The sequence below is a fragment of the Callorhinchus milii genome, unplaced genomic scaffold (genome assembly GCF_018977255.1).
Source record: "Callorhinchus milii isolate IMCB2004 unplaced genomic scaffold, IMCB_Cmil_1.0 Scaffold32, whole genome shotgun sequence".
Classification (NCBI taxonomy): Eukaryota; Metazoa; Chordata; class Chondrichthyes; order Chimaeriformes; family Callorhinchidae; genus Callorhinchus; species Callorhinchus milii.
In genome coordinates, this window is record NW_024704773.1 from 2,601,995 (window position 1) to 2,626,060 (window position 24,066).

The 24,066-nt window shown below is 41.4% G+C and overlaps 1 protein-coding gene across 1 annotated transcript in view; it reads right to left on the reverse strand.

Annotated features, from left to right (window-relative positions):
* Window positions 1–2,929: 2,929 nt before the first annotated feature.
* Window positions 2,930–24,066, reverse strand: part of LOC103178043 (chondroitin sulfate synthase 3) — a 149,191-nt gene continuing 128,054 nt past the window's right edge. The window contains exon 3 of the mRNA XM_042345183.1: window positions 2,930–5,218. Coding sequence (XP_042201117.1) covers window positions 3,647–5,218 — 1,572 coding nt within the window. The 3' untranslated portion in view covers window positions 2,930–3,646. The remainder of the gene's footprint in view (window positions 5,219–24,066) is intronic.

The window sequence follows — 24,066 nt, forward strand, 5'->3', positions numbered from 1 at the left end:
CTGGTGTTTACAGTGCAATTCAATCATTAACAGAGCCAGAAATTACATGCAACATAGGAACAATGTTCAAAATCATCTCATTACTAAACCATTTTGATCCAGCAGATGTGAACAGACTGACAATTTCAACAGGATTGATTAAACTAGGTAGAGAAGCTGGGCTGCCTCGGCCACCTGTTACCAATAATAACCTTTTCCACAAAGCACTTGATATGTTCAATCACGTCTGTTTCCACTCTGCTCATTTCCCTTTCTTGTCAAAGAGAACAAACTGTAACCTTTAAGTGAATAGGCACCATTAAGAATATACGCAACAGGATGCCATGGCCTCAATTCTTTGTCAAACATGATCATCTGGGAGAGTTTACATTTTCAGACAAATAGGCATGTTTCTATATTGAGTTAGCAAAAAGGCTTTTCACTTAGGACTGATGAGTTACTTTCTTTAGACGTTGCAAATGCACCATTAACCAAGGACTGGAGGGATTCACCAGACAGAGTGCATCTGATCTTATATCAGATGAACCCAAAGTTTGAGTCATTTTGAGTTACTTTATAATCCTAATCCCATTTTGTGTGATCTAAATCAAGAGGGGATTACAGCTATTTGACAAGGGATTCTATTGAAGTGTGCGAGATGTTTTTATTATGATTAATAATGCAATTTTTCTTTTATCCCGAGACCAGCTGATTGCACTGCGGTGATATTTCTAGTTCTATACATTGATGATGTGTCCATGTTCCAAATAAGAAAGTATTTGAAATTTCTTGTAAGCTTGCAGATAGTTATTTCATTGCTTGGTGGGATGTTAATTTTTAACAAGAAAAACATTGAGGCTGCGGATTTACAAGATCTGAATTTCACACTCGCTAAACCTAAAGTTTGAATTTATGAAAATCCCTGTTTGCTTCAAAAAAACATTTAAAATCCTTTTGGGTATTGTACACAAGTACAGAGAACAGCAATTATTTGTTGCTATGGTGACACTGACTGCAGCATAGGAGCAAGAGAAACAATTCAGCCCGTCAAGTCTGCCTTTATTAGATTAAGGCAGATCTTTTAATTCTATTTTCCTGCCTTATCCCTTAATACACATTCGTCCCAAAAAATGTTTTACCCTTTTAAACAGCCCAATGATTCTGCTACAGGTTAGGTATTAGGTGCGCTTGGATACTGCTCTAGCAACAACCCTTTAGGGACCTTGGAGAAACACATCTGTTACCATTTCAGTTTTTTACACGGCTCACACTCATTCATCGTTCCCCCTAAGGCAGATCTGTCTTGAGGACAGTGTGGAAATCAAGCCAATTTTCAGCTCCACACCCCATCCACTCCCCTCCACAAATTTGACCCTATCTCCTATTCATTCATTTCCTTCCCCGTGAAATCCACCAGTTACTCCTTAACAGCCCCCCCACATCACCCTAATCCATACAGCTTCCCCTCCTCACTCTCATGCTATCCAACCTCATCAACTCCTCCCTTTTAATTGGCACAGTACCTTTGTCCTTCAAAACTATCTTCATTAGCTGCCCCCACCTTCATGAAACCCTCACTGGGCCCTTCTAATGCTCTCCATCTACTGACCCATCTCTAACCTGTCTCTTTTCTCCAAGGTGATTATCTCTCAGTTTTGTCCTTCCTCTACCAGCATTCCTTTCTCAAGTCACTCCAATCCAACTTCGGTCCTACCACAGTATTGTTCTAGCCCTGGTCAAAGTTACCAGTGACGTTCTTGCTACCTGTGATTAAAGCTCCCTCAGTCCCATTGTCTTCCTTGATCTCTTTTCTACCTTTGATACTGTTGACCATTCTGAACTCCGAAACACTCGGCTTTCCCTCACCTCAGCAATGTCTCGCACAGCTGCCATTATCCTTGGGCTGCTGAAACCCTCATCCATGCTTCCATCATGTCCATGTTCGATTCTTCCAATACTCTGCTCAGTAGAATCTACAGTTCCTCACTACACAATTATAATTCTTATATTTGATATAACGCCTTATCAAGTCATTGAGCTGTCCCAAGCGCTCAGCTGGATAGAGTGTAAAGTGATTTGATCGTGTGTATTTTGTGGGCAAGGGTTGGAGTTCTGTGCTGAAGCGGAACGGTTCAAGCGCTGACACAGGCCAGTAGTATTTGCTGAGTGGAAAAAGCGATCAGGGCAGGAGGTTGCAAACAATCCACAACTGTGCAGTCAATTCCACTCCTGCACCAGGCTCCTCAAACCTAGCAATAGCATCCTTGCCTGACTCCACTGCTGTCGCCCATCCTCCAGTGAATCAAATTCAAGATCCTTGGCTTCCAATTTCTCCATGGCCTCATCCAACCCTACTCTGCGATTCCATGACTCTCCTGTTCTGGCCGCTCAGCAAAAACTGGTCTGGATAAGCCTTTTGCCATTCTGCCTTTCTCTCTGTAATTCTATTCCTTTATCTTACCCCCTCCCACATTCAAAACCCATCTTTCACCTATCTCTTAAAATGCACTTTCAGCCATCATTCTTTCCCCTCCACAGTTCTCATTCCTCCCCACCAGAATTCAGGCTCCCGGTCAGATGACATGAAGCACTTCGAGACATCCTACTGATATGAAAGTCACTATATAAATGCAAATTGTAGTTGTTGTTGATTTCCACTCACTGGCTTGAAACTAAACAATTTCACTGAGATTTTTATTAAAAAGAAATAAAAGAGGGAGCACTGGAAATCTGCAGTAAGAACAAGAAATGCATGGATGTTGATGTGTACCTGAAAGAAAAGGATAGGTTAACATTTTGGGATGTGACCTTTTAGCAATGTTCTGAATCACAAACATAACGATCTCTGAAGCAGATCATTACATGGCCTTCAGAACTGCTACCTGTGAAACACTGGGACCGAATGACATTTACAATCTAGGTTAAAAAAAAATCGAGCATCTTAAGAAAGTGGGATAATGTTATGCAGATAGTTTATTATAAATAGGAGTGTTCTCAGACAGTTTTATTCTAAGCTGCAAATTTAAGGGCATTTAAAGACACAAAGCTACAAGAATGAAGGTACACATGCTTGCTTGCAGCATGTTTCCACTTAAGAAACCAAGAGTCGTTCTAAACTCATGGTACACAGTATATAGAATACGCACATTTTCAGACATTTAGAGCTTGGTCACCAGTACCTGTAATCTCATGAGAATAAATTCCCACATTAATGTTTTTTTTAAAAGCAAACATACAATCTTACATTTGTTCACATAGTTTAAAAAATACTGCAGATGGTGAACAAAGTCATCACATAAATTAAAAAGTCTGTGTCGCTGGTTCCCGCTTGAAGCACTTTTGTGGCATTGTCTACGTTGAATCAGTTTTGATCTTGAATTCAGAGTCTGACAGGTGAAGCCCTTTATAGGGACCTGCATGGGGCATCTACGGTTAACAGCATTGCCAAGTATTCTGGATCTCCCCACTCTTAGGCAATAAAGATCAAAACAACCCACTTTCAAAGCACTTCCAGTAGGATGCTAAAATATTTATAAATGTTATTCACCTTGTCCCAATGTTTTAAAAGTGTTCTTTGGAAAAGGTGCCTGGGGAACTGTAAGCCGAACACCGTAGAAATCTGAGGTAAAACCCTTCGAGAGACAGATGGAAAGAAAGAACTGAAACGTCAGGAGATCGTTCTGTTATATCCACCACTCAGATGCTTTTCAAGCCAGAGTTCAGCCAACTGAATTGTGGATCCAAATGTACTTGCTTTGGACCCCAAACACATCTTGTATTGCTTAGGGTCAATGTTTGGATCACAGTGAACAGGGTGGTAAACATGAACCACCCCAATTTCCTGGCTTCTAAAGACATTCAACCCAGAAGAGATCACCTTAGTAAACAGGTCCACGTCTTCTAATCCCCAACCCTGAATCGAGGTATCAAACCCACCAACGTGTAATAAATCGCTTTTGTGTATGCATACGATCCCAAAGCCATACTCCCTCCAGAAACCAGTCTTCTTAGTGAAAACAAAGTTATTATCAGCCGGAGGGTTACCATTGTAAACTATTTTGGGGTCATATTGGCTAAAGATTATAGGAAAATAAACCTGCTCTCCCTGAACTGTATTGTCTCGGCATCGTTGCAGAAATTCTGGAGTAAATATCAGGTCGACATCGCAGAAAAGCAGCAAACTGTCATTATGAAGTGAAGATGAGCCCATTTCCAGGGCCAAACCCCTGGAGAACTCTCCTGCCATAAGGAGAATGGTCATATCTGCCTTGGGATATTTAAGGTGCAAGTCTCTTATTAGCTCCTCATGCTTGCCTTTGTCTGAGGTGGAGTCAGAGTTGAACAAGAGTACCGTTAGTTTTACATTCTGCTTTGAGATAAGGCATGTCTTCTCAAAGTTCTCCATAAAACGCACAAAGGTCTCGTATCTTTCCGTGAGGGGAACTAGAATGTGAACCTTCTTGTCACCATGTTGTTGGACCTCTTTGGTGGACTCGGTGAACTGGAATGGCGAGAAGATTTTCAGTGAGTTTGAGAGAAAGGAGAAAGACTGGGAGTCGCTGTTGATGCTCTCTGCAAGCATCTTTGCATCCAACTCTTCAGCCTCCATCATGAACGCTTTGCTGAAGGATTGCTGGATGTAGGCGTGGCGCCTCACGGGGACGGTCACCTTTCTCCCTTTATGCTTCTTATAAAGCAGCAGCAGGTCCAAAATGTATTCTGCTCCATGCATGGGATTAACTCTTCGATAGCCATACTGGATCTCTTTGAATTCAATCACTCGCCCTCTGGACTTTGAATTCCAGTTGATCATCTCCATGATTTGCATTATCACGTCGTCCAGCGCTGCATGCAGCACACTGCTGATGCCCTGCCGAGGGATCTGCGTTTCGCTCATTGTAAAAAGGTGCTTTCCGGTCAGAAAGTCCCATTCAAGGACCTCATCCCTGTCATGAGGCTGGAATCGCATGAAGGACGGCATCATCCCAAGTTGTTGATCTTCCTTGCGCACTTCAGTGTTGCTGAGCTTGCTCATGGAGATGCTTTCTCTATACAGCTGGATGGTACGATGGCGGAGTTCGGACACCTTGCGGCTCAGCAAGTAGTTATGCAGTCTATACTGATAGGCAGGTCGTTTGTTCGGATGGAGTGTTATAGCATTGTGAATCTTGCTGTTGTGCAAATCTTGAATGTAGCCTTTCTTGTTGTGCTCATAGTTCTCATAGAACAGCTGCTGCATCTGAGGATTATAATAAAAAATCATTTGAATTACTAAATCTGAAATGTGATCCAACACGATGACAACCTCAATACCAATTGATGATAATAATAATCCTTGCATTTGATATAGTGCTGTATCCCGTTGTTGAGACGTCTCAAAGCACTTCACAGAATATATTGTAAAGTGGATTGACGTGTATTTTGTGGGTAAAATGCGGCAGTCAATTGCGCACAGCAGTGTCCCACAAACGGTCGTGGATTGATTAATCACGTGCAAAGAAAGATCAAGCACACGATACAGTTAGCTAAACGTTGCACCAGTTGAGCTCTGGTATTGCCCTGTCAAACGGTCACTCTTCATATCTGACCCTAACAGCAAGTACCGGCAGGTTATTTACATTTAGAGTATTACTGACTAACTCAGTCCATCTTTATGATGTTCACACATGTGCACTTTCCCCAGAAATTACTGAATAATGATCAGACATGAGAACCCTGACTGGTTTCTCCCCTGCCTAACGGGGAGACAGAGACAAATTGTTGTGCACTAGAAAGAACCATAGAAATTTACAGCATAGAAGGAGATCATTTGGCTCATTATCCACGTGTTGGCTCTTCTAAAGAAGGAACCTTTTTTTTTGAACATTTCATGTTTGAATGTTTCAAAGGATTTGGCAGATAGTTACTGTCAAGTGCAGCAGCTGATACTGCTGTGCTGACTGAAATCAGTTAACGTAGCACACCTTAGGCGTCGAACAAAAGACTCCGATCTATATGTCTCAGTTTCACACTGGCAGTGACTTTAACAAATGCGTAGTTAACAATTTTTCAGAAATCCTGACATGGGGCTGACCCACAACCTTCTGACTCAGAGGCGAGAACGCTATCAAGGAGCCTGACACACACCTAGAAGGTTAAAGAGAGCTATTTCCAGTGATTGATAGCATTTGATACAGGCAATAAGTTAGCTTAATAATTGTATTTGGCATAGTATCTTTTGGCTATGTTTCAATTTAGCCTGGTTAGGTTTGCAGTAAATGTAATTGCGCTTTTAAGTACTCAAAAAAATCATGTGTGTGTGGTTACAGTGTCAGGCACGTGGCAGAATGGTGAAGTGAAGCAGCAATGAGGGTTTCTATGCAAAGAATAACACATCAACATTGGCTGTCAGGGTGCTGTCATTGACAAGCCAGTTGTTTGATCGCTTCTTTACTAATATTAAAAATAATTCATTCAAAACTTCTGAGAATAATAGCAATAATAATCCTTGCACTTGATCTAACACCTTTCACATCGGGAGGATGTCTTAAAGCACTTAAGGATATACTGTAAAATGTAGTGACTGGATTTGCAGGGGAATGCTGAGTATGGGGTGAAACCTAAGAGGGAGAAGCGAACAGAGGGGTATAGGAGAGGGAAATAGGATAGGTGGGGGCTTCTGTGGAGCATAAACACCGACAGACTAGTTTCTGTGCTGTATCACTGTGTGTAATTCTATATAGAACGGACCTTGTGAAAGCGAGCCCAGTGCGTTCCACATCCACTTTGTCTATATTTTGCAAACGACATTGCAATGAGCATTATCTCAGCTGATCTTTGTGGAGAAAAAAATTAAAACATCAAGTGTCACAACAAGGANTTTTTTTATAAATGAGATTCTTCTTGAAGTCTGACCCAGTATAATCAGGTCCAATTTATTACTCAGTACTTTCTGTATAATTGGAAACAGATCACCAATAGCTTTTTTTCAGGACTGCATTGTAGTAGCTAATTTCTGGTAGACTTTGCAGGCAATTCCAGTTTCCAAGCTGCGTTAGCTAGAGACACTGAGTGCAATACTAATCCACTCCAGCAATGTGGAGTTGCGGTATCAGGCGGAGTGTGATGTACCTGCATTGTGTGATGGAGAAACTGATTAATGACATTCGATTAATGCATCAAACATTGAGGCTGGCTGTTCACTTTCACCAAACGAATAATGCACACAACTATCAGGGGGAAGGAAGCTCAATTAACCTGCTTATAGCCAGCCATACAGGGAGGGAAGATATCCATTTTGTTTTGTACATCCTGTGAAGGGCTTTGCCACGTTCTCCTGATGGAACTGAAAATCTTTAGTGAAATCTATAATCATCTATGCAAAAAATGCTAAAATAAGAAACTTTCAGAACAGTAATAAAATGAATGCAGTTTGAGAAATCCTTTATTTGAAAATTGGACACAGTTATGGATTTGCCACATACTAGTACTACTACTAATTCTAATCCTGCACTTGATATAGCGCTTATCAGGTCGCTGAGACGTCTCAAAGTGCTTCATAGGATGTACTGTAAAATGGTTTGACTGTAATTTGTGGGGGTAATGCAGCAGCCAGTTTGCGTACAGCAATGTCCCACCAACGGCCATGGATTGAGTAACCAATTTTATTTGGGGGATTGTTGGAGTGTCTTAGAATATGTGATTCCAAGTCCCGAGGTGGGGCTTGAACCCACAACCAACTCAGAAGCGAGCGAGCTCCCACTGAGCCAGGCTACACATCTATACAAACTCCAAGCATATAAAGGCCAAAATCTAATCTATTGCCGCTCACATAAATATCACAACTGTCAACAGTCCTACTTTGAAGCTTATATATTGCCATGAATAGGTCAAGACAAACACTTAAGGCTTATTAATAATAAAAGCACTTATGTTTGACATAGCACCTTCCACAAAGTGTTCCACAAGATACACAGTAAACCGCAGTTTACCAGACTCCGGGCTTGGGGAATTTGAACCTAGCTAGATCAGGCCGAAACCCGAAATAAAAAAAATTCCAAGGCTTACACACGTATAGATTCCTGACTCCCAATTCTCCTAGCGCGCCAACTACACCTTAAGCAGCTCACATGATTTCTCCACCCGTTAGGCTATTGTGATTTCTTTTTGCCCACAAAAAAAGTGCTGAAAAATGCCATTAAACGCACTGTAATTAAACTTTGCTGGAAATTCTGGCGGGCTGAATCAGATTTTGCCCCATTAGTCCGGCTAGCCAGGATTTATCTATACTGTAAAGTGCAGTGATTGTATTTTGTGGGAAAACGTTGGCAGCCAATTTGTGCACAGCAATGTCCTACAAACAGCCATGAAGTAAATGACCAATTTTATATTCTCGCAGTCCCCCGAGCAGATCACGATTCACCAATTTTCCACAATAGCATAACTTCACTCATAGCAATGCTCCATATCTGGATGTAACCAAGTATTATAATAATTACTATAATATGAAAGTTTCTCATGCACCATGTGAAACTGAAGAGCAAGCACTATGTTGTAATAATATCCACGATTAAAGACTCATACTCTATGCCCAGCACCTTTCGGATTAGTTTCACACCATATAAATCTCCAGTCCAGACATTTATAATTATTGTTATGCTGAACTGAATTCAATATATTATTGTTGTTAAAAGCATTAACATTGCAAATAAAATTATATTTTAAAACATGCACAAGTGTTATTAGCGAAAAAGCAGCCCTTTTTATTGGCTAGGTAATGTATAAAGTACTTGATCACAAACATTAATTTCACTAAAGACACAACTGCTTTGAAGGCGGTAAAAGGCAATCTAATAACTTTATGTATATATTCCTGTGGGTAAAAAGCAAACAGGAAACAAGAAATATAACAGAAATATATTGTAACACTTTCAGTTGCTCTCTTTCTCCACCCTTTCTACTGAAAATTACTTGGACAATCTGCCTTTTTTTAAGAAAAAATCAGTTCTGGGCACAAAACTCCTGAATGATTTAAAACGCTCCAAATGAGTACAAAGCTGCCTTTGTGTGCTGTGGTCTCACCATTGCTCAGGTCAGATGTTGGCTGCAAAACATAGTTACCAGTAAATGAGTTAATTTACTTTGCGATGGAATGACTCCACACATTACATTTTAGGCAGCTTTCCCCCTTTTTTTTTAAAGCTCCCTTCAGCAACCATTGACGGTCTGGTCTCTAAGGACGTTAACAGGAGCAAAAAGCACAACTGATTTACTGTATTGCGCTGCATTTATGTGTGCACTAATGAGGCTGCAGCTTAATTTCATCTGTGAGGAATATCAGGTTTATTACCAGGGAATAATTGCTACAAGTTTCAGAAGAGATAGAGCTATTAATTAGGATGCATCACTGCAGTTAAACAACGCACTGTGGGCTAATTAGAGAGAAAGCGACGTCTCAAAGACTTCATTCTGCATCGTACAACAGTACAATCTTTAATTATTCAAGTCTCGCTTCTCAAAGAACCGCAGAATAAGTGAGATGGCATCTTTTGTGAAGCAGATTATCTGCGCCTCACTGTTGCTTGGAATTGCAAGCCCACTACCTTCATTGGAATCTGCTGTTTATTTCAAATAATAATTTCTGTAGATATACTAGTCGTTTTGTATTGACTAAGCCTATGACCCAGCTGTGTGACTGATGACGATTAATGATGAATTCGCTCAGGTCATGAATCATCTACCTTCATATCTGGAAAGGCATTCCGCCTCACAGGAAACACTTTTTCTCTCAAAAACACCCAAATCCACAAGACAATATGTTTCTCATGCTCCTCTCTTTCCAAAAGATACATAACTAATGGGAGGGGGGGCGAGAATAAACTGGGAATATAAACTACACCATTTCAGATACCAATGTTAAAATCCTATTCAGGGATATTTTTGGATTTATTTGCCCCTTTTAAAATAGGAGCAGCATGCACAGAAACATTGAATATTCTCCTGCACAATCTCTCTGGTCCTAACTCCATCCTACTTGTTTTTGTTTGTTGTTACAATAGGAGTGCTGCTCCCACCACCTTTGGCTGAAGCCAAAGCAACACAGAGAGTTTTAAATTATTATATAGGGGTCAGGTGTATAACTTTCTGCTCCCTTTAGTTTGTGTCAGCGTGACTAAACTCTCTGCTCCCTTGGATTAGTGTCTGTTAATGTAACTCTCTGTTCCATTTAGTAGTCGTATATACGTAACTATAGACTAACTGCTTTGATGAAGTGTCAAGTCTTTCAGATGCCGACAGACCTGCTGTGAATTTCTGAAACATTTCTGTTTTCATTTCAGCACCTCCTACTGCACCTGAAACATTTCCATACTCTCAATCCAAGCTGTCTGGAATTGAGACTACCTGCTAAATGCCAAAATCCAAGCAGCCCAGGCCTGGTTAAAAAAAGGATACCAATAGCCAGCAAGTCCTGGTGTATGACATTTATTGAAAACATCAGGTTTGCAAATCAATTCTCAGAATTGGGTTGATTCACTGTGTTTTTTTACAAGCTTTATTTAATAAGATACTTCTCCTCCTGTGATAGCTCTGGCGGTAATGGTTCCAACTGGTACAGCACTGAGACATGCTGCCAGAATGCTGTAGGTTACAATGCGGGTCTGTGGTCAGTGAGCTGATCTCAGCCGAGATAGCAATAGTTCTGGACGTTACAATTAGCCTGGGAGCCCATGTGTTGGGGAAGGAAAATCCGCTATGGTTCCAGCTTCGTCTGATCCCTATCTAGTGACCGCCTGCTTGGAGGGCAGGATTGACCGTGTACACTGGCATAGCCTTCCAACACTGACTGGTCCCGGCTTGCACCATGAAATAATGAGTTTGCACATGTGAGAGGTCTGGTGCTTGTGGAACCACACCCAAATGGAAAGGAAGGGAAATCTTTGTAAGGGAGAGTATATATATTCCAAATTGCTAAATGTGGAATATATATACACATATATAATGTAAACCACAATGCAGAACAACCAACTACCTGTGCTGTACTAATGAAGAAGTCATCTCTCCAAGTAGCATACAGAGTAGTGGGCTTTGTAAAGACTTAGCCTGCTTGGAATTAAATGACAATGACAGTGAGACTTGACTTAAAATAAATCTCACTGTATATGCTTAGAGGCGACTCAACTCAACACATCTGCTGAGAATTCAGATTCCCCCTCCCCCTTGGGTGCACAACATTACCTGTAGCTTGTAGTTTATAAAGTAAAAAGATTGGCACTGACGTCATAAGACGCTACATCAAATGCAAGGATTATTATAATAATACTAACTGTTTTTCTCCAAATACATTTTAAGGTGATTAAAATTAAAATGTATTCAAGTTTTTTTTCTAACTTGTAATCTGTATAGGTCTTTCATTGGAATATGTAGATTTACTTATAATTTTTGTAAATTACCCTGTAGCAATCACAACCTCCTCATTTGTGTGGTTAACTGATCCAGACAAGTCACTGCGTTTTATCTCATCCATGGCATGGATTGATGAATATCTCCATGAGTAAAGCTGTCTGGATAATCTTGCAATGATTGCATCACTTGTGTGTGAATTAGTCAACCTTGCAAACCAGCAATGAAGTCCTGTAGCTCAGTGGTTAGAGCACTCGCCTCGCAAGCGAGAGACCTGGTTTTGATTCCCGGCAGGGCGAAATGTTGGGCAAGTTTCCTTACTTCACACGCCTCTGTTTACCTACCAGTATGTAGGAACCCAGCTGTTAGTCGATTGGTGGATCGAGTTTCCGTGAGTAATAATTCCTTCAAAAAAAATAATAAATTGATCACTCAATCCACGACTGTTTGTGGGACACTGCTGTGCTCAATTGACTGCCGTGTTTCGCCCACAAAATATACTCAATTCACTTTACAGTATATTTGTGGAGTCCTGTAGCTCAGTAGTTAGAGCACTTGCTTTGCAAGCGAGAGATCTGGGTTCAATTCCCGGAAGGGTGAAACCTTGGGCAAGTTTCCTTACTCCACACGCCTGATAATAATCCCTCAAATAAAAATAATAAATTGGTCATTTCAATCCACAACTGTTTGTGGGATACTGCTGTGCGCAACTGGCTGCCGGGTTTCGCCCACAAATATACAGTCAATTCACTTTACAGTCTATACTGTGAAGCACTTTGAAATATCTAGAAGACGTGAAAAGCACTATATCAAATGCAAGGATTATTACTATTATTATTATTCTGTGAAGAGCTTTGAGACGTCTCGGAGATGTGATAAGGCACTATATCCGACCGACTACCTCTCCGACCTACTATCCCCCTACCTAACTGCCCGTACCCTCCGTTCCTCTGGCTCCGGTCTGCTCCACATCCCCCGCCCCAACCGCCCTACCATCGGTGGCCGGGCCTTCAGCCTCTCAGCCAAATTCAGTCAAATTCAGTCCATCAATCCTGCTCTTTCTACAGTGAACAACAACTTGCATTTATTTAGTGCCCTTCATGCAGAGCAGCATCTCAGAGCACATAAATCCAAACATGACACCCACCACTCACCTCCAAGGGAAATTCATTGTGGATACTCCTTGAGCCTCTCAGCCCCCAGGCTCTGGAACTCCATCCCCCAGTGCCTTCGCCTTGCTTCCTTCCTTTCCTCCTTCAAGGCCGGTCTCAAGACCTTTCTCTTTGACCGTGCCTTCAGCTCCCCTCTCAACTCTCTACTCCCTCCTCGCCCCCTCCCTTCCCTCCCCTCACCCTGACCTTTTCCCCCCTGCTCGGGTCCTGACCCAACTGTACAGCGCCTTGGGACGTCCTCCCGACGTGAAAGGCGCTCAATAAATGGAATCTTGTTGTTGTTGTTGTTGTTGTATGTCAAAAGCAAGGATTATTATTTTATTATTACCACATCACACCACAATAAAAGCGTATTCATACTGGTGTATAATGGCACTGGTTACATGAACCCTTATCCAGAGATCAGGGAGGGGAGGTAAGAAAGAATTCTCAGTCCCTCTGGCTCAGTTGGAAACATTCTCATCTTGATAGAAGGTTTTGTGTTCAAGCTCCAGATGGGAACTTTGAACTCAAAAGTCTGGCATGTCACACCAGGCCAGTGTTAGGGAAGCATGCATTGTCTCATGTGCTGTCCTGGAAACCAAAATCTCATCAGCCTGTTCAGGTGGACAAAACTATGGCACTATTTGAAAAGAGAAGGGAGTTTCTCCAGGTGTCCTGGCCAACAATCGCCCAGATAAAACTGAACATTCACTTCAACTGCTGTGTCCAAATTGGCTTCTGCATTTGCCAATTTGTTCACAATCCTTACACTTTACAGAAAACTCCTGAAGACTTTTGGTTATTATAGGTACTGTATCACATACAAGAATTATATAAGATTCTCGTCCTCTCTTTAAAAACTTCCCACGGCCCACTCCCCCCAGTTTGGACTCCAATAAGACGTCCTTCCGACATGAAAGGCCCAATATAAATGTAAATTGCAATGATATTAAGGATGAGTTTGATCCATATTTTATGTCTGAGTGATGATTATAACATTACATACCACATTTTCCCCCTTATGATTCTTGTGAAGTGAGAATTGCTTTCTCTGTCAACTTTCTATTTTCTCCTGACTGAAATGCTTGTAAAGCTTAAAACATATCTGTTGACTGACCACTAAGAGCAGTGGCAACCTTTATTGAGTGGTTTAACTGCACTTTCAGTGTTTCTTCATCACATTCCCAGACGATCGGGAATTGGAGATGCGCTGTACTATTTCCTAGCTGCAGATTTAAGTTCAAACAAAGTTTGTAACTGAGCATAAATAGTCAGCATGGATTGGTTTCCATGCTGTGGATTTTTTGGAAATCTTTGAATTAAATGTCTTGGCATGTTATTCCACCGACAGTAAACGCCTTGAATAACCAACTTCAGGATTAGATTGTAAAAGATCACAGTGCTAATGTAAGCTCAAGGTAAGTGTTCCTCACCTACAGAAGCACCGAAAAGGATATTGGAGAATAACTCAACAGCTTGCATGCCCTTGAACATTCAGATTGTAATGCATTATAAAGTAAAAATATTTTACAAGATCTCATTTTTTAGCATTGAAAATACTTTATTGCTGCATGAAAAATAAATACCAGTGTAAAATAGAGGTAGTGTATTAGTGTTGAACTATAAGCATTGAAAACTACTAGTTGTTGCAGATTGCTGCAACAATGATGGTCACAATGATATTTTAAAAAGTTACTGAGAGATTGCTGTTGAGCTGCCAAAGATAGCTTTTTGGAAGCAGGCAATAAAAAAACACTCTCCCTGGCTGCTAAAACCTCCCTCACTGAAACACAGAGCGATTTATTTCAATGCTTATCAATTTGCATTGTTACTCACATAACAATTCTTCATCACAAATATCAATGGAGTGAATTGAATTATACCAGAACCTAAGTGTTTATCCATTTTAGTCTACTGTAAAACAAACATGCATTAAAACATAGCTTGAAGGCTGCGAAAAGGTCACTTGGCTGGTCCCATCAAGACCATTCCTTTCAGATTTTATTTCGCTATTTTGTGGACTGTGTCATACGAATGGTTTAAGTACATTCAACATCTTCCCCGAAGGAGTGATGGGCAACTCTGGGTTACATTAATAATCAAAACTAAATGAACTGTCATTCTGTGCTTCGATGCAGTTTTAACCATGCCGTTTTGGTTGACATGAATGCAGAGATGAGGAAAGGCAAGAAGTAAGTGTAGCTAGAGCATTCATCTAATGTGAATTAAGTACGTAGAAATGGATGAAAATTTTGCACCTATTACAGTTTTTGCTTCAGCTAAATCACAAACATTCCCAGAGATAGATTGTTAGAATGGAATGCGACTATCTCCCTGGAGGGATGAATCTTACTGACCTAATTCTGGTGTTAGTATTAGGCGCAGGTTAGCAAGAGCCAAGACTTGGAGACCACAGTATGTGCGTAGGGGTACTGCTGGTCTAACCAGCTAAAACTGCATAGGTTGCCATTGATAATGCTGACTGGCAAGCTTTCCCGCTGCTTGTCCATCTAGGACTACCCTACCCGTTAGGGCATTGGCTTGCAGGGTTAACAGGAGCCGAGTGGGATGACTTCCTGTCCCCAGTGACTGGACTGCCCTTCCAGGTCCTCCTGATGAGCCAGGCTTGGCTGTGCTGTCCTCAGCAGTGCCCTGGAATACTGGAGGCCCACCTGGCTCAGGAACCGGACTATCGAGACCGCCACAGAGAGCTGGCTCGATTCGACATTCCATTGCCAAGCATGTCACCTTGGAGCCAGTTCAGCTCCAAGGAGCCCTCACTCCCCCCCAAGGAGGATATTAAAACTGACATGAGTCACATAACTACAGTGCTCCTTTGTGCGGTTGCAAAAAGTCAAGGAAGGTTTGCTCAATACTCTTTGATGAAAAGGGTACCCTTTTTAGGATGAACATTTCCAGTTTGTAATGTGCTTTTCACATTCATTTCCTATGAAAAGTTCAGTATGAATTTGCATTAACTGTGATCTAAGTGCAAATCATGTTGGATGCTTACAGGCCACCTACAGGAGGTGGTTTCTGCAGCACCTCAGTGGACACCGCTGCAGTGGACACATCCGCACCACAACTGGCACCGCCTTCCATCACCTCCGGAACATCGCCAGACTACGGCACTACCTCACCCCTCACGCTGCTGAAACCCTGGTTCACGCCTTTGTCACCTCAAGGCTGGACTATGGGAACTCTCTCCTCGCCGGCCTTCCCGCCACCTCCCTCCACACTGCAGGTCATTCAGAACTCTGCAGCTCGTGTACTGTCCCGCACCAGGACCACATCACTCCCACCCTCGCTCACCTCCACTGGCTCCCCATCCCCCAGAGGATTGATTTCAAGATCCTCATCCTCACCTATAAGGCCATCCACGGCCTTGCTCCCTCCTACCTCTCTGACCTACTATCCCCCTACCTACCTGCCCGTACCCTCCGTTCCTCCGGCTCCGGTCTGCTCCACGTCCCCCGCCCCAACCGCCCTACCATCGGTGGTCGGGCCTTCAGCCTCTCAGCCCCGAGGCTCTGGAACTCTATCCCCCAGTGCCTTCGCCGCCTCCTCCCTTTCCTCCTTCAAGGCCGGTCTCAAAACCTTTCTCTTTGACCGAGCCTTCAGCTCCCCTCTCAACTCTCTTCCCCCTCCTCGCTCCCTCCCTTCCTTCCCCTCACCCTGACCATTTCCCCCCCTCCTCGCTCCCTCCCTTCCTTCCCCTCACCCTGACCATTTCCCCCCTGCTCGGGTCATGACCCAACTGTGCAGCGCCTTGGGACGTCCTCCTGACGTGAAAGGCGCTTTATAAATGGAATCTTGTTGTTGTTGCAGTATAAACACAAATCAATTTGGGTTCTGCTGATGCCCACACTCTGGATGTGTCCATACCTTTTGGAAATAGTAGAAATTTACTGCAAGGAACCATAGTTCCAGATTGGGGCACCCTAACAACCAATTCTCCTAACCTCTCCATTGGCATTCGCCAATAACTGTTACAATTTAAGAAGCCAAGTTAAATTTATTAAAAATACTTCTCGATATACAACATTTGTGCATTTTTTTCTGCAATCACAGACTTAGTGAGTGCTCTGAGATGCCACCCGGCGTGGAGGGCACTATATAAATGCAAATTGTTGTTGTTGTAGTACCACCAGACACCCATTGCATGGTGTTAGATGCTGTCAGCCTGGGCTGCTGGTGTGGTGGTAAAGTACTTATAGTAACAGTGGTTAATGGGGTGAATGTCAGGATTTTTCAGTATTGAAGTGATAGCTGGTGCTCTTTCTGTAGGAGCTTTCTAAGCACGTTCCATGAGGAGGCGTCCTTATCTAAACAGTTGTTTGAAGTCACCATTGTTCAATTCATTGATTAATTTGGATATCTGTATTGAAGACAATGTCGTACTCATGAAAGTATGTTCATTCCACAAATATTGAGAGATTGTACATCTCCCATATTTGGTCAAGAATGTAAGATTTGCAACCTGGATATGCAAACAGCAACTCTCAATTAGAAATAGCGATTCCTGAAGTGTGTCACTCTACAATCAATTTCTGAGTCCATCAGTGAAGTTCCTCCTGGTCCATGTGGCCCATTTATTGACTGGCAGCACTCTCTGCCATCGAGTTGAAGTCACAATTGGTGAATCCAAGTTATGAAACCCCCATTTTTCCAACTCCTTTGACTGGGTTCCAACAGGTGATTGCAATAACTTTCTCTGCAATACTTGATGTGTGTAAAATTGTGGGAAGATCTTGTGTATTGGCATTCTACTGCTTGGCACCACAGAATGGATGACTGGGCCGTGGGTTCATGCTCGCTACCCCTCTCACTGCCAGGCTGCTACTCTCGGGGGTGCCAATGTAGGAGATCTAGGAAAATGGTGAAGCAGGCTAAAACAGGCTGAAAATCACACTATTCCTGTGCTCCTAGTGCAGGGAGTAGCCACATCGGTGGTAGGATGTTTTGACCACAGTCAATCCACTTTACAGTATATTCTATAACAACAACAACTTGTATTTATATAGTGCCCTTCATGCACGGTAGCATTACGGAGAGCTTGACAATGGCGGAGTCTGACCCCAAACCAGGGACATCTCTTAGACGTGATAAGGCACTATATCAAATGCAAGGATTATTATTATTATAGGAGCTTCCCTCTCAGAGAAAGGAAAATCAGATACGTAGACAAACAGGCAATTTTTCTTACATTTGGCAGGGAGGGGTTCCAGCACCAGGCCTGTCTCACACAGATCACAAACTATCAAAATCCACCTTGACAGGGAGATGCAGATTCATTGATGTGTAAAGCTCTGCTTTACATCAAACAGAATAGCTGAAAACAGCTCAAGACATAATAATAATAATCCTTGCATTTAATACAGCGCCTTATCAGGTCTTCAAATCATCTCAAAATCCTTCACAGAATGTATTGTAAAGTCTGCATTGTACGCAGGGGGAAAATTTTTTGACTACTAATAATGCTCATTTGCAGGCTTTCTAGTATGGATAGCTTGCAGATTAGTCATGCATTATAGCATATGGTTTAAAACGTATGTTATATTGCAGGAACCTGGTTTAAAACAACTGCCGAACCCTGACAACAACAGCACTGTTGAGCGTTTTTTTTCCCCCCGACACGAAAGGCAAATATACAGGGTGAATCAAAAGTCCTTACTTCTAGGTCTATATGAGATGTTCAAACTGCAAGCCCTATAAACATTTACGCTTATCGACTCGGTGTCAAAAACTTTCATGCACCCGATGAAGGGCATCTCCTGTAATAGCTGTACACTCTCTATTAATGTTGTCTTTAAAAAAATTAATAATTAAAAACTATATGAGTAAGGAATTCTGATTTACTTTATATAAATGTATATTAAATTGTAACATCAAATTACCATGAAAATGCTGATCCTCAGCAAACAATTGGAAAAGTTGGAATAAAACTGTGCTCTCTTTCTCAAAACTAGCGATCTGCAAACTGTTTGGGGAGGAAGATTTCTGGTCAATATAACATATGATTTGTCATGCAATATAACATATTCTTAAACTTAAGACCATGGTCCTTAAATGTAAAGTCAGCTGGAATTTTGAAAAGCAGTCTTAAATTCAGTTTTCGTTTGGAAGCTGATTTGGAACTCTACAGCTTGTGTCCTCTTCTGCAATGGGCTCTGTGAGCCTATCACCCCCACCCTAGCCCGACTCCACTAGCTTCCCACCCCTCAGAGGATAGAGTTCAAAATCCTCGTCCTTGCCTTCAAGGCCCTCCTCGGCTTGGCTCCTTCCTGCCTCTGTGATCTGCTAACCCTATATCAACCTGTCTGCTCCTTCTGCTCAGCAGACCACTGTTGTTATTGTTGATTTTCTGAGGTTCCTTTGGGATATTATGGAAATCTGGCTTCTAAATCAAGATGTTTTTCAAAAATTTCATGTGATTTGGAACATAAAGAATTCCCAGCTCCAGAAGAACAAGTTGCCACATGTCCCAGATGTTGGACAGAAATGGCACAATCTGTTCCCAATGGACATTACGGTGCTCCTTTGTGTGGTTCCAAATAAAATCAAGAAGGGTTTGCTCAATACTCTGATGAAACGGGTACCCTTTTTAGGATGAAAATTTCCGGTTTGTACTGTGCTTTTCACATTAATTTCCTATGAAAAGTTCAGTATGAATTTGCATTAACTATGATCTAAGTGCAAATCATGTTGGAGGCTTAGGCCACCTACAGGAGGTGGTTTCTGCAGCATATCAGTGGACACCGCTGCAGTATAAACACAAATCAATTTGGGCTCTGCTGATGCCCACACGCTGGATGTGTCCATACCTTTTAAGGCATCCACATGAAAGTGGTTTTGAAGTCAAAAACATTTCAATTACATTTCTACGTATGAGATTCGAAAAATAAATTTGAGTCCAAGTTTTGACATGACAACTAATTCCACAGACCGTACTACATTTCACAACTCATCTGATCTATCAAAAAAATAATAAAATTGGTCACTTCAATCCACAGTCTATTCTGTGAAGCGCTTTGAGACGTCTAGAAGATGTGAAAAAGCGCGATATCAAATGCAAGGATTATTATTATTATCTATCAAGAGTTCAACAGTTACCTTTTAAGTTTGTGGTCAGTTACAAAAATAATGACCAAGCCTTTTAATTTTAATGGAAATACTTTGCAAAAGAACCTCTGCAGGACATCTTCAATAATAAGGAAATCTAATTGCAAAGTGCGCATAACTCCTTCTAATGTTATAATTTGCTGTCGACCGCCTGCAGCTGGGCAGAACAGTAACCAAAACTGGAACAGAAGTTGCTGACAGATTCATTCCCTTTGAGAGTTTACCCTAATGATTTCTCGCTCTGCAGCACGGACTTTTACAGGAAGCCTTTCTTTTACAGAAAATTGTTAACCTTAATGGTGCCATATACTGAGTGGTGCTATATGTATTATTCAACATAGTCCAAAATGGTCACATGTGGCCCAGTTAATAACAAAGACATTGATAAAACTTTAATGGGGTACAAAGGAGCTTTCAACAGTTTTTATTTTGCTTTCTTATTGAATGCTTTTCTGTATGTAGAAAAGAATGGATAACGGCAACACTGAGAACTATTAGATGACCAATGTCTTATTATTACTTACTATAGTATCACGAAGCACTAATGTTACAAAGAGTAACCCAACATTACAATCAATGTTACTGAGTTAACGTTACAGAGAGCAGTCCAACAGTAGTCAATGTCACTGAGCTAATGTTACAAAGAGGCGCCCAACAGTAGTGAATGTCACTGAGCTAACATTACAAAGAGGAGCCCAACAGTCGACTTCAACATACATTTCCATTGATGTAAGAAGCCAATAATCTGCACTCACGAAATGTAAACTCATATATAAACTCTTGTTCTAATAAATGCCTTCAAAGGGGAATGGAAATATTTGGGGTAAAAATTTAACTTTTATAACACGTTAGTTGGGATAATTATCACACCAAATCAGTCAAGAAAAGCCAGAATTTCAGGCAACAATTGTTGAGGGGTTCCTGGTGTAAACGCCTCCACTTCCCTGACTTGGATACAAATGATGGGCTTTAAGCTGGTGGAGATCACCTGGTTTGTCCTTGCTAGTGACCAATGTCAATGTTGTTTCTGATTGCAATAAACGGTGTTCTACTGATGGATCATGGATTACCAGTCTCACTCAAAAGGGGAAAAGCTGCTGATACCAAAGTCAGGCAAGAATGATCATAAATTCTGATGCATAATCCGCCAATTTTCACAACAAATCAATGTAACGCATATTGGTTAATAAACACTTAACACCACCCCAATATTTCTCAAATATATCACTGGTGGGGCAAATGGCCTTTCCTCTTCCTAGGATCTCTCTTGTATTTAAGATGCAAAAAAAACTGCATTCCAATAATTCTTTCCGTGCCACCTTTCCCAACAATGAAACCATGTTTACAATCTGAAATGATGTGTGTCTGAAAAATCTCCAAGCTCACAAAAGATGTGCAGTGAAATCTTGTTGAAAAGTAACTACTTGATGAAAAAAATATTCAAAGAACAATCTCTCCGTATACACATATACGTCTTTTCAGACAAAGCACTGTTAGAAATAGGACAACAAGCTAGTCTAATGTTAATATAAAGCTGACAGAAAGGGGAGAGGCCTCCAGGTGGATAATTCTTCTTTGATCAGTCAGGTGTCAACACATGCAGAAACTCATCATTGTGCTTAGGTGTATCTAAACCAGGCAGGGTTCCACATAACTCATAGAGTCCTGTAGCTCAGTGGTTAGAGTACTCGCCTCACAAGCAAAAGACCTGGGTTCGATTCCCAGCAGGGCGAAACCTTGGGCAAGTTTCCTTACTCCACATGCCTGATAATAATCCCTCAAAAAAACAATAATAATTTGGTCACTTCAATCCACGACTGTTTGTGGGACACTTCTGTGAGCAATTGGCTGCCGCATTTCGCCCACAAAAATGCAGTTAATTCACTTTACAGTATATTCTGTGAAGCGCTTTGAAGAGTGAAAAGCGCTATATCAAATTCAAGGATTATTAGGATTATATGTATGCTAGATACACATGAAAATCTTCCCATGTCTGGAATGGAATGAGCACTTTCTCCCTGGAGGGATGCGTTCTGCTTATCTAATTCTGGAGAGTATTAGGCACAGATTGGCAAGAGCCAAAGCTCGAGTACTCCAAAGTGTGCATTGGGTTACTGCTAAAGTCTAACCAGCTAAAAACACTTAGCTTGCCATTAAGAGTACTGTCTGGCAAGCTTTCCCCTACTTGTCCAGTGAGGACACCTCTACCCATTAGGCTTTCAGGATTAACAGGAGGAAAGTGGAAGAAACCATCCCCTTCCCCCCAGTGCCCCTCAAAATCCATTGCCCTGGAGTACTGCAGACACACCTGGCTCAGGAACTAGAAGACCAAGACTGTTGCAGAGAGTTGGCTCGATTCTGACATTCCGTTGCCTAGAAAGTCATCTTGGAACCAGCTCATCTCCAAGGAGACCATGCTTACCAGCTCTCCCTCACCCCCCCAAAGAAGGATGGGGCATGCAGCCTATTCACAACATCAACTTACAACTATATAGCACCTCTCAAGAAGGGTAGGTTCGCAGAGTGCTTGACAGTGGTAGAGCACGATGCTGATCCGGTGGAGGGGAGGTGAGTGCAGGCATGGTCATATAGGAAGGTCTTCAGGTGCTACCTGAAGATGGGGAAGGAAGGGGCAAGGCTGAGGGATAGAGGAAGAGTATTCCAGAGTTTTGGGGCATAGTGGCTGAAAGGTTACGAAAGTTACAGACTACAGGGACTGTGATCCTTATTTCTCCTCAATTTCTATATTTGTGGGGGGAACTGCTATAGCTGTGCTCATCCTAAAATATAGCTTTGGGGAAATGTAACTTGGTTTCTTTTGTAAAAAATTGCTTTGAAAAACCATTTGAGAACATGGCTCTGCAGGTACACTTGCAAACTGAATTTACGAGGCTTTGTGGACCCACTAATCAGCAAGTAAACAGAAGCAGAAATGACAGCAGATTCCAGTCCTCGTTAACAACCCACAAAGAATCTAAACAGAAAGTAGGGTAAGGTAATGTAATTTATAGCCTATAATTCATATTTTAGGACCCATATCCCAACTAGTGCACAGTACACAGTAGTTGGGAAATACCGGAGGAAGACGCAGGACATAGTGTCCTAGCCAAAGATGTAATTCCTGAATGAGGTGGCCATTTGAAGAACAGGCTGAGGAGGGGGAAGGGAGTTAAGAGAGTTAATATTAAAGAGACTCTGAGGTAAGTCTCGATGTGAGCAGAAAGAAAATATGCAGTGTCAGAACTCATATGTTACTTATTTCTAGAATGCCAAACAGCAGCACTGGGATTGAAGGTGCTGGTTTGTTCTATTGAAATTAGTAACCTTCCTACAGCTCGTTTCTAATCCACATTCATGTCTTTTCCTTGATTCCCACTGAAGGTTTGCAAAGAAGACTTTATCAAAACTTTTGAAAGACTTTTGAAAGTCCAGATACTATATACTGTATATTTCTATACTCAACGATTTCTAGAGATATTCCTCATCTTATTAAATATGGCTCTCTATATTTTAGTTGCAGTATTTCCATGGCAACTAATTTGTTTGCCAGAAGACATGAAGTTTTAATAGTACTGTTACTTAAGATTTCAAATTCTCAAGCCAACTTTCCCTAAGATCAGCAGTATTGTGTACCTTTTCAACTCTGTTGAACTGGTTTTGACCAGTGGGTCAGTGCTGTACTATGTTACCTGTCTCAAAGGTCTAGAAAGAAGGAAACACAAACCATTTCTCAGCAATGCTGATGTAAAGATGTTTAAAGTAGTTTAACCCAGATACAAAAAATAACATTTAGGGCAATAGAATTATAACAGCAGAGTTTATAGTATGCTAAATAGCACAACTGTCTTAATATTATCCTCATTGAATGCAGCAATTCTACTAAGTTAGCTGGCTCCTTAGTTTGGACTAAACAAAACTGAAACAAAAGTATCATCTATCCTATTTCATTAAATGGATAACAGTATTCAGATTGTTCTAGCCAAATGATCACTTGCAATATGCAAATTAATAAGCTGCAATTTTCTGCTGAGTTCAAAAAGTTTTCACTGTTCCCTTGACTTTCCTGGCTAACAGATGAAATTGGTCATTCAGCTCCATTGCTGTTGGACTTTGCTGTCTGCATAACAAATACAGTAACTACGTTTCACATAAATCTTGCTAAGCGCTTTGAGACATTTCAATGATATGTTAAACCGCTACATCAAATGCAAGACTTATTGTTACTTGTGTTAGAGAAGGGTGGGCGGGCAATGATCACTAAAATTGCAATCTTTTCATAACTCGTTTAGAATTCAAGAAATTGTCTAATCAGAAATTGCATTACAAACAAGTCGTCAAAAGATTATTGTTAACAAAACCCACTTCTGTTTTATCTAACAAAAGAATGCAGTTTCCAGTGGTGTAAGCACACTGCATCTCAAAAACATTGCTT